The sequence below is a fragment of the Arachis hypogaea genome, chromosome 5 (assembly GCF_003086295.3).
Source record: "Arachis hypogaea cultivar Tifrunner chromosome 5, arahy.Tifrunner.gnm2.J5K5, whole genome shotgun sequence".
Taxonomy (NCBI): domain Eukaryota; kingdom Viridiplantae; phylum Streptophyta; class Magnoliopsida; order Fabales; family Fabaceae; genus Arachis; species Arachis hypogaea.
Genome location: NC_092040.1, coordinates 99362145 through 99373180, shown reverse-complemented (window position 1 = coordinate 99373180; position 11036 = coordinate 99362145). Strand labels below are relative to the sequence as shown.

At 29.1% G+C, this 11036-nt stretch overlaps 3 protein-coding genes across 3 annotated transcripts; 1 reads left to right on the top strand and 2 right to left on the bottom strand.

The window, feature by feature from the left end:
* Positions 1-883: 883 nt before the first annotated feature.
* LOC140173252 (uncharacterized) lies at positions 884-1438 on the bottom strand. The gene has a single exon (XM_072196053.1). The coding sequence runs from the start codon at positions 1436-1438 to the stop codon at positions 884-886; it is 555 nt and encodes a 184-aa protein (XP_072052154.1).
* Positions 1439-1514: 76 nt separating this feature from the next.
* Positions 1515-2582, bottom strand: LOC112803848 (uncharacterized). The gene is made up of 3 exons (XM_025847306.1): positions 2268-2582; positions 1956-2198; positions 1515-1658 (listed from the first exon to the last, which is right to left on the bottom strand). Exons 1-3 carry the CDS (start codon positions 2580-2582, stop codon positions 1515-1517), a joined length of 702 nt encoding a protein of 233 aa, XP_025703091.1.
* A 5302-nt stretch (positions 2583-7884) lies between these two features.
* LOC112802216 (uncharacterized) lies at positions 7885-9804 on the top strand. Its single transcript, XM_025845321.3, has 4 exons — positions 7885-8082; positions 8460-8654; positions 8756-8819; positions 8990-9804. The coding sequence occupies exons 2-4, from the start codon at positions 8497-8499 to the stop codon at positions 9272-9274; spliced, it is 507 nt and encodes a 168-aa protein (XP_025701106.1). The 5' UTR covers positions 7885-8082; positions 8460-8496; the 3' UTR covers positions 9275-9804.
* The last annotated feature ends 1232 nt before the right edge of the window (positions 9805-11036 follow it).

The following is an 11036-nucleotide window of genomic DNA, read 5'->3' as shown; positions in this document are numbered from 1 at the left end:
GAACCCCTTTGAAAGGAGATTGGAAAGATAAGTTCTCCATCAACCAAGGGATAAGAGGTTTGGTGAAGAAATTCTCCACATCCAACCTGTCATCAATGCTCTTCCATGTTCTATATGCGACTGGACAGTCCTGCAAGACATGGAGCAAAGATTTTGAGTTGCTGCCACAAACACCGCACAAAGCAGACTGAGCTATATTTCTCCGAACACGCTCCTCATTCGTAAGAAGTGCATTATTGGCTACCAACCAGCAGAAACTGCGAAGCCTTTGAGGGGCTTCCAACTTCCATATTCGAGTAAAAAGGCTCGCATTCTCAGAACTAGCAGGGGAGGCAAGGGCAGAACAAGCTGATTTTATAGAGAACACCCCATTCGGTGTTAGCATCCAAGCAATCGAATCCTCACCTAACTCCACTTCTGGTGGCTTAATAGAGGCAAAGATGGAGAGCCAATCATCCCCCAAATTGTAACCGATACGAACATAATTCCAATTATTATTCACCACATAGTCACATACTTTTTCATCTCTCATGTTCGATGTTACCTCTGTTTGGGTAAAGTCCACCAAGCAATGAACACCTGGGATTCAATGATGCTTCCAAAAATCCACGGTCTGACCTGAACCAATCCTCCAGATAAGGTTCCTCTCAAATTGTTTTCAAATGTGAGAGATACCTTTTCACGCGTTAGACATACGTTGAAGAGGCTTCATCAAAGGGATGGTATTATCACCACACCTATATTTACTGCAGAGGACCTATACCCAGAGAGAATCCCTATTATGAATTAACTTCCACGCCAGTTTCATCAGATTTGCATCGTTCATCACTTTGGCGGATCTAAATTCCAGGCCTCCAGATTTTTTCGGAGAGCATAGCTTTTTTCAGCTAAGTAAGTGGATTTTCTTACCAGAGTTATTACCTCCCCAAATGAAGCTCCTGCATATACTGTCAATCTTATCACAAACCCTCAAGGGAATTCTCATGGTTTGCATAATATAGGTTGGAATTGAAGTTAGAGCCGATTGGGTCAAAGTAACTCTGCCTGCCAGAGAGAGATTACGAGCCTTCCACGTACTCAACCGACTCATCATCCTATCAATAATAAACTGAAAGTCCTCAGTTTTAGTACGGCCATGGAGGAGAGGAACACCCAAGTATTTGCCCAAATTTAAAGTTAATCGCATACCTAATGCTTCACTCAGTGCCCTCTTACGACTGAAATTCACATTCTCAGAGAAGTAGATGCAAGACTTATCATAACTAACTTTTTGACTAGAACACCAACAAAACAGCTCAAGAATACCGCGAGTTAACTCCACCTGCTCCATTGATACTTTCCCAAATAGAACGATATCATCAGCAAAACATAAATGTGACAGCTTCGGACCTCCCTTATTCAGAGTGATTGGCTCCCAGATATTATGCTTAACTGCCATTGTGATAATTTGTGATAGTCGTTCGATACACAACACAAATAAGTAGGGTGATATGGGGTCACCTTGTCAGATACCCCTAGAAGGAACGAAAGGATCCGAAGGAGTCCCATTCCACAATAGATTCATGTTTGTAGACGAATAGCAACTCACTATCAAATCGGTCAAATTCCGCGGCAAACCTGCCTCCTGGAGAGTATCCTGGATAAATCTCCAATTCAACCTGTCATAAGCTTTTTCAAGATCTATCTTGATTGCCATATAACCAGAAGTCCCTTTCTTATATCTCATAGAGTGTATAACCTCCTGTGCCACCAAAATATTATCAACACTTTGCCTCCCGGGGACAAAAACTGCACTGAGCAGGGCTTATGAGTTTGGACATGACTTCTTTCAACCTGTTGGATATAATTTTAGTAACTATCTTATAAGAGACGTTACACAATCCAATAGGTCGAAAGTGGCTATAATTCTCAGGAACCTCCCTTTTCGGAATCAGAGAAATATAGGTATTATTAACCTTCTTTATTTCTGCATGATCCACAAACACCTTTTTCACCCAATCTTCAACTGAGGTCTTTACAAGGCTCCAGTTGCTCTGGTAAAACATAGGGGGAAGATCGTCTGGTCCCGGAACTTTCCAAGCTCCCATAGAAAAGATAGCCGCAGAGACTTCTTCCACTGCAACCATACGATCCAGGTGCCCAACCTCGTCGGACGTCAAAGTAGGAAACAGACCGAAAGCTACTAACTTCTCATATGGCTGATCATCAGCATAAAGTTAAAGAAAGTGGTTCATGCCCAATTGCTGAAGCTGAAACGTGTCATCTACCCACTCACCATGTTGGTTCTTAAGCACTGTCACTCTGTTTCTCCGTCTTCTAGTAGTTGCCAAATTGTGAAAGTAGGAGGTATTACGATCCCCATAGTTTATCCACTTACATCTTGAATATTGTTTCCAAAGTATCTCCTCTTGAATAAAAATTGCTTCCAGTTCTTTCCATAACTCAGTTTGGAGATCCTCCAAAAAAAGATTCACTTCGAAACCAAGTTTCAAGGAGATACCATTCAGTCTGGCCAAAATTCTATTCTTTTTCCGATGAATATCACCAAAAACTTCCTTGTTCCAAACCTTTGCGGTTTCCATAAAATTAGTCACATTTTGATCTAAAGAAATTTCATCCTTCCAATTTGTCTTCAACATAAAATTAAAGTGTATTGAGAATATGTTCCTTTGTATTGTATATTTTAATAAAATATATAATATATACAAAGAGAAATATTATCAATACAAAAAAAAGTTCTATTCTCACAATTTTAAAAAACATCATAAAATTTAACAATTAATATTACACCAAAATTTTTTTAATATACAAAAAAGTCAAATTTTGCTCCGTTTGACAATACTTTTTAACGAATAATCAATTTTAAACTAGTCACGTCATTAACGGTTGTTTCTACAAGACAAGTAGACAAAAATATTTATAAAAAATTAAAATTAAAAGTTTTTTTTTGTCAAATAAATTGGACAACCCTTAATTTTAGATACAATACACATTCACACACTCCTCATATGCTTATTAATTTATTCTCTTCAATTACAATTAGTAGGAGTTGAGTCCGAAATTTTTGAGATTGAGAAGAGGCAGAATGCCGTATAAATTAATGCTTTTTTTTAGTCAGTAGATCCCAAAAAAAAAGATATACTATGTGAAATAAGGTTTATTAGCAAAAAAAATTTAACCGACCCACTTCTTATTCTTTTTCCATGGGTTCCGGGAGCCTTCACTTGATCTGAAACACCTTTTTTGCGGTTATTTTTTGTTGTGGAAATAAAAATAATATTATAATTTTTAGTGTTTTTTAAAATTGTAAAAAGTATACAAATTAGAGGATTTAATTTTTGTATTTCAATTTTTTTAACTTTTTAAGATAAATCAAACCGTCTAATTTGTATACTTTTTATAAATTAGACAATTTAATTTGTGTATCTCTAGACATCGAACGGTTTAATTTCTATACTTCTAATAATTAAACAGTCTATTTTTTACTTTTCTAATTAATCGACTCCATATTTAAGAATAACATTCCAATAATTTATATTTTAAAAAAATACTATTACTATTTCAATATTAAAAATAAAAAGTTTTTTTTGTTGCCGAACACAAGAAAGAAAAAGAGGCAAGTTAGTTAGATTTGTGAGACGAATTTTATTTTTAACGATTATAGGAGAGTTTTTACTTTTAATGAATATTTTGTCGCCTGAAATTATCTTATATGTATATTATATTATTTTTAGACACTCTAATATTTAAAAGAGAAATAAAAATTGAAGAAATAAAAATTGAAATAAGTCTTAATATTATATTTAGAATAAAGTAGAAGACAAAAACTGAAATAAAAATAAAATTTTAATTTAATTTTCAAAAAATAAAATGAAAATAAATTAATTAAAATAAAAGTATTTTAAGTATAAAATATTATTAAAATTTAAATCTCTAATTTAAAAAATTTTAGTCTTTATATCTTTATATTTTAAAAATACTAAAATACTAAAATTTTAAAAATAAAAAATAAAATTTTAATATTAATTTTTAAACTAAATAAATATTTTCAATTTTTCAATTTTTCAATGTCTTCTAATATCTCAAAACAAACACTCACCACTCACTTGCCATACACAAACAACGAACAACTAACAACTGTAAGGTCAAAATTGACAATTAATTAGAAGTGTCAAATAGAGTAAAGCTTTGGTGGATAAAATGTTCATTTAAAACTTTCATGGTGAATATTATCAGCACAAAAATCTTTTGTAAACTTTTCTCTTGTTACCTTCTCTACAGCTAAAGGTCGTAGATCTAGTGGCTGATTTTTTTTTATATGGAAGAAATTTTGGTGTTTTTTTGGGAAATGAGATTATTTGGTGTAATTACAGATGGATTTTGTAGGTAAAAAGGTCAACATGTGGGGGCGTGGTGCAACACGTGGGGGCGTGTTGGACACGTGGCAGCATCCTGGCCAACACGTAGGGGCGTGTTGGACACGTGGCAGCATCCTGGCCAACACGTGGAGGCGTGGTGCAACACGTGGCAGCATATTGACCAACACGTGGGGGCGTGTTGAATGAGTTCCACAATACTGTAATACACTTCAAATATCAATATTCAACCAAAACACCATCTCCATTTCCATATTAAAAATAATTTCTGAGATCTAGTCCTATGGATTTAATTTGTGTACTTTCCGCTCTCTTTTATTCGTTGTTGAAATTACAGGAAAATGATTGCGTTGTTTACTTTAATCATTTATTAACCGTAAAAATTTCATCGTATAAATAAAACTAAAATTTATTTTAAATATTAAAAAATAAATTAAACTATATTAAATAAAAATAATTTTAAAATTCTTCACAAATATTAGACAGCAAAATTTATATTTTATCCTAAAAATAAATCAACTTGAGGGAAAAATTGTACCGTACATGGAAGGTTTAGATCTAATTTGGTAAAATAGTTTAATTAAACTATTTTTAAAAAAATAATTTAAATAATAAATAATTATATTAAAAATAGTTTATAAATAAATTATTTTATGTTTAGATTTTTAGTTTTAAAAATATTTATTTTTTAGAAATGTGATAAAAAATAATAATATTATCAGAGAAGTCATTTTTTTAATTTATCTATAAACTCTTAAATAATTTTTTTAAAAAACTGTAGTTTGATTTTAAAAATTTTACCTGACATTAATATTATTACTTTTTATAAGTCAAAAATTCAAAAAATTATTTTTAAAATTTTTCAAACGAATTCTTAGTCAGAATAAAAAAAGGCATTTGCTTATCTAATTTAAAAAATTTTTTAACCAATGATTTTTAGTAATTTTAATTAATAATTAGTTAGTATAAATAATAAATTATTTTTAAAAATAAATTTTAATAAATATATATAAATTATATATCTTATGTATATAAACTTTTATAAATATAAATATAAATATAAATTATTTATTAATTAATTAAATACTAATTCAAAATAATAATATTTACTAAATATAAAAAGTTGTTATATTTAATTGAAAAAGTATAAGAAGTCAATGGAATATTTGTACAATGTATATAATAAAAATTTAGGAAGTATTAGAGATATAACCATTAGTATTACCTTTTTTTATCAGCTAAAGTTTTTAGAATAAATGATATTATAATATAATAATAGAATTCTAGATCCAAAATATTAATGGTTCGATTCTTGACGGACTCCAAACCCACTATGCATATTGTATACTACTATATTGACATCATTAGTCCCTAACAGTACTCTACGAAAATGGAAAGAAGATCATGAACCGTACCGTACAACATAGATGACGGTGGAGAGAGGTGCATGAATGAAGGAGGGACAAAAAAGAGAAAACACATCACAACACAACATAACACCTCACCTTGTCCCTTTCCCTTTGGATGTTGGATCTCTCTTGGATCAGATCGGATTTCTCTCTCTCTCTCTCTCTCTCTCTCTCTCTCTCTCTCTCTCTCTCTCTCTCTCTCTCTCTCACCCAATTAAAGTCCACCCCTCACCCTACCACATTTGGAATTTTCGTTATTCTCGTGCCCTATAAATATTATAAAATAAACATATTTTAAAAAAATATAATATCATTCTTATTTTTTATGGTGTTTAAAAAATAATGTTTAATTTGTTAAAAAACTAAGATTAATATTTAATTTAAAAAAGAATAAATAATTTTTAAAAATTTAAATTTATTATAAAAATAAATTAAATAAAAAGTAAATATTAACTTATAAATATTATAAAATTAATTATTTTTATGAGGTGTATGCTACGTTAAAGAGTGAAAATAATAAAAAGATAAAAATATTTTTTAATAGACAATCAAAAGAAAATAATTAGGAGTCTTAATTTGTATTCTCAATTATATTTTTAACTTTTAAATAAAAAAGGTTTTGAATTTTTGAATTTTTTGATTTTTTTTAAATTTAGCTAATATTTGTCTTTAGAAATATTAGTGGATAATTTAATTTTTTATAATAAATAAAAAATAAATATATTAAAAATTCAAATTTTTTATATTTCTGATAATTTTTGTTAATTTATAATTTTAATATATATCTTTAGAATACAAAATAAATAAATTCTTTTTTTAAAAAAGTAATATATATTTAAATTTTTAATCTTTTAATTATTAAAAAGATAATTAAAAGGATAAATTAAGATTCTCAATTATTATTCAATAGTTAAATACTTTTTAAAATAATGTGTTCTTTTAATTTTATAAAATTTTTAAAGTAATAGAAATGATACTATTTATTCTCTAAATTTTATTATTATTGTAATTATAATTTGTCATTATTGATGAAGCATTTAAAACTTTCATAAAATGTAAATATTCATCTCTACCCCCAAAATGATAATAATAAGGCAGAAGTTTGAAGAATTTTGAATTTTAAGTATATTTTATTATTATTTTTTTTATTAAAGATAGGAGACTCGAATTCGTTACCTCTTAATTAAATATGTGGAGACTATGCTATTTGAGCTATTACTCTTAATTAAATATATTTTATTACTGTTATTATATATATTGGTATAATAAAAATAATGTATAATTATATATAGATATATTAATTTTTCTATTATATCACTTTTTTAAATAAGGATTATTTAATATTAGAATTGGTATAATATAAGTATTCATTTTTTATTGTACTTAAAAATATATACTATTTTTTTCGTGTCCTAAAAATATTTACTAATGCTTAGTAACTATTATATTGAAATATAGAAATAATAGATATATTACAATATTTTTTAAAATTTTCAGGTATTATTAAACAAAAGAACATACACTACTACATTAAGTGATAAATTTATATTATATATGTAATTAGAAACTAATAAATCAATAACATATTAATACTAGACAAAATTTTATTTAGTGACTACCGCATTTAAAATGTATTAAATTAAATAATAGTGCTAATGAAAATTGCATTAATAATTTATTTATGCTGTTACTTTTTTTTTATACCCTAATATTTTGAAATTGGTCCCAAATTTAAAGCAATTTCCTTTATTTGATAAAAAAATATGAAAAGACTAACACAATTTATTATTTTTAGTTATTATTAAACTATTAATATTTAAAAGTATAAAATAAAATAAATTATTAAATTATTAAATTAAAAAAATTAAGTTAAAAATTAAAAGTAACGACAAAATCAATAAAATTTGATAATTATTTAGTATTTTTTTTTTATAAATTATCTTTCTGAATTCTATTATATACTTTTTTCACATGTTCAATTCAATAATGACTGTTATGATTCTTAACGTCACATAGAGAATCCAATGTCCAAATCATCAATCCAACAATGGACAAGTGAGGTCCTACGGTAAAATCTATGTACCTCGTTGTATCCTAGCATTGCAACTGATTTTTTTAATATTATTTTGGTCATAGCACACTCTCTCTATGAATACCCCTTCCCAATCTCTATTTTCTCCTTTCTCTGTGTCTCTTTGTTCTTTTTCTTTGTAGCTCCCAAATTTTGTGTCTTCCATTTTCTTCTTCCCTTCCTCCTCTTTCCTCAGAGCCTCAGAGGTTTCTCTGAGGTAGCTCAGGTACCATCCATATCCTTTTTTTTACCAGCAGAACTTTATCTTATTTTGTTTGAATAGATTTTGAACTGAGGTTGTTTTCCTTTTTAATTTTTATTTTATCTGGGTGTGTGTAAAAATTCCAAAGCTTGAGCCTTTTTGGGGTTCTTCATGTTCTGAACAAGATTTTAGAACAAGGGTGTCTTTCATATTTGGCTTTTAAACTCTCAAATCTTACATCTTTTTGAGGTTTCTTCAAATTATGAGCAACTGGGTTTTTTTTTTCTTTTCCCCCAAAAAAGTTTTTTGCGTGGGATTTGGTTATGGTTTTGTCTAACATGTAAGGGAAAAACAAAAAGGAAAAAAGAGAAGAAAAAATTAATTTCCATTTTGAACTGCAGGTGTTCTTTGTCAAGATCTCAGAATTTTCACAGAAAGATGAACCAGTGTGGGTATTTGCAAAAGAACGCCTTTGGAAGCTGCGAGGAGATGAGGATGGAATCAGTGGTTTGCCCTAAGCCTCGTAGATTGGGTCTTTTGAACCACTCTTCCTTTGATAATCATATCAGACCCTTCAGGCCAACACCTTTTATCAAGTAAAATCCCCAAATTCCCTCTTTTTAACCTAATTTTGTTGTTGATTTATTGTTTTATTCAATCAATTCTTGTAAAAATTCTGACTTTCTATGTGTTTCAGCTACCAATCAGAGATCGAAGATTCAGAAGCTGGGGCAGAACTTCTGGATATCATTTTCCCTAAGGTTAATCTCCGCCTTCAAATGGGAAAAAATGTTTTTTTTTATATATATAAAAAGATAATTTTTAATTCATTTGATTCATCAAATATGCATCACAGATCAATCACTTGATAGATTTATATAATTATGGTTTGGAGGTTTTTAATAATTAGGGTTGCTTCAAATTTTTTCAGGGAAGCTGCTATCCTGAAAGATCTGGGTGCCAGGTGGCATCATCACCACCACCTTATTTCTGTGGATCTCCACCAAGCAGAGCCTCAAACCCTGTGATCCAAGATGAGCAATTTGGTAACAATTATAGTCCATTTTCCTTGGCACCTCAATCCCCATCTGCTTCTTCATCAGCAAGAGGCTGTGTTAGGAGGAAGTTTGGTCACTCACCAGCTGCAGTGAGAATTGAAGGTTTTGATTGCCTCAGCAGGGATAGGAGCAACTGCAGCATTTCTGCTGTTGCATAATTTCAATTTTCAAACATAGAAGAAAAAAAAAAGGGAAAAAGAGAACCCCTTTTACAAGGGAAGCACAGAAGAGAAGGCAGGGAGAATCTACATCTAATCTTAATTAATTGAATGTTGTTAATGTATCATATGTATATATATAAATGGTCTGTTTCTGTTTCATGAGTTTTAAGGTGTCATGTATAATTGAGATGTTGAGAGAGAATTTTGTAATTTTGTTGTTTCTCCTTTCTTGAAGAATAAAAGAGAGGACAAGAAGCAAGGGAGAAAGGGGAAAAAAGGGTGTGTCTCAAAACCTTCTTTTTCTCTTTCTCTCTTGTTAGGTTTATTAATGGAGTCTTTTTAGATATTTTGGAACTCTTATTGGAGTTTCAATGAGAGTCTGTAACTGTCATGTGTTTTGAAGACTCAGATCCTCCTTCTGTAATTGTAATTTGGAGGAAATTTGAGGATTAATCTCTGAAAATCTTGTGTAAAATATAATTTCTTTTTGTGGGTGCCCTTTTTGAAGGTGTGCTCATTTGCTCAAATCTTCAAAGAAAATATTTGTTTATACTTGCTATTATTCATAGTGTTTTTCCATGATTGACGGGCTTGGTTTTGAATGAAGAATATATTTGTTTAATGATAAAGAAAAGTAATAAAAAGGAATAAGTAATTGGTTTATTAGAATATTAGGAAGCTTCAAAGTTCATAGCCGGCATGTTATATGGTCAGATTTGGTTGGCTACTTTAGTAGTATTTTAATTTTAAAATAAAAAATATTATTTATATATTAAAATATTTATATATAAATAAATATTATTTAATTTATTTTTAATGTGTATTTTTATATTTTTAATATATATTTTAAATAATATTATATATTTAAATTTTTTATTAAATTTAATTAAGTTGATTTAACATAATTTTATGATTAATATTATTTTAAATTTTATTATTTAATTCAATTAGATTTAATTTATAAAAAAATTTTGATATATAATATTATTTATATATTTTATATATTAATAATTAATTTTAACAGCTGATTTTTAATGCATCTTTACCATGATTGTATAAAGTTTTGTTTAATAAATGTCTCTTAGATTCATTGGATAGATACTAAGTATGAGACTTTAGAGGGTTGGTGTTTGATGAATGGAAAGGGCGTTAAAGACTGTGTGGATGGTGTGAAAAGGAGAGAGGAAGGGAATAGATGTGGATATGTATGTAGGATGTGGCAAGCACCACTGAAAAATTGCAGCAAGAAAAATGTTTATCGTATGTGGTTATGTCATTCTAGTGTCATGTAGGATTGTATTTATACTTTTTTAAATATATATTTAAATATTAAATTATGAGATTTATTAATCATTTATACTTTTACGGAGTGTGTTTGTTTATTTTTGGTTAACTCAGCTAGATCTCGTGATCTTAACTAAATTTGTTTATCTTTTTGGAGAATCAATATTTCTGTATTTGGTTAATAGTCAAAGAGTAGCACAAGGGTTGAGAGGAATCCAAAAATATTTTATTTTGGTTTAATCGGATCGAACATGGCAATCCAAACATCAACCCGATCCCGGTTGCCTGATTAGACCCAGTAAGAAAATTCCTTTTCGGGTTGGACCCAATCTCGACTCAATCAGGCTGGGTTTTACTCTACGTGACCGAGTCCACTCTGGACTAGATTTTGTACATTTCTACCTACAAGCATAGTCGTTATTAGAATTTCGTTTTAACTCTTAAAATCTTCGATATTACGATTTTAAATGAGTAT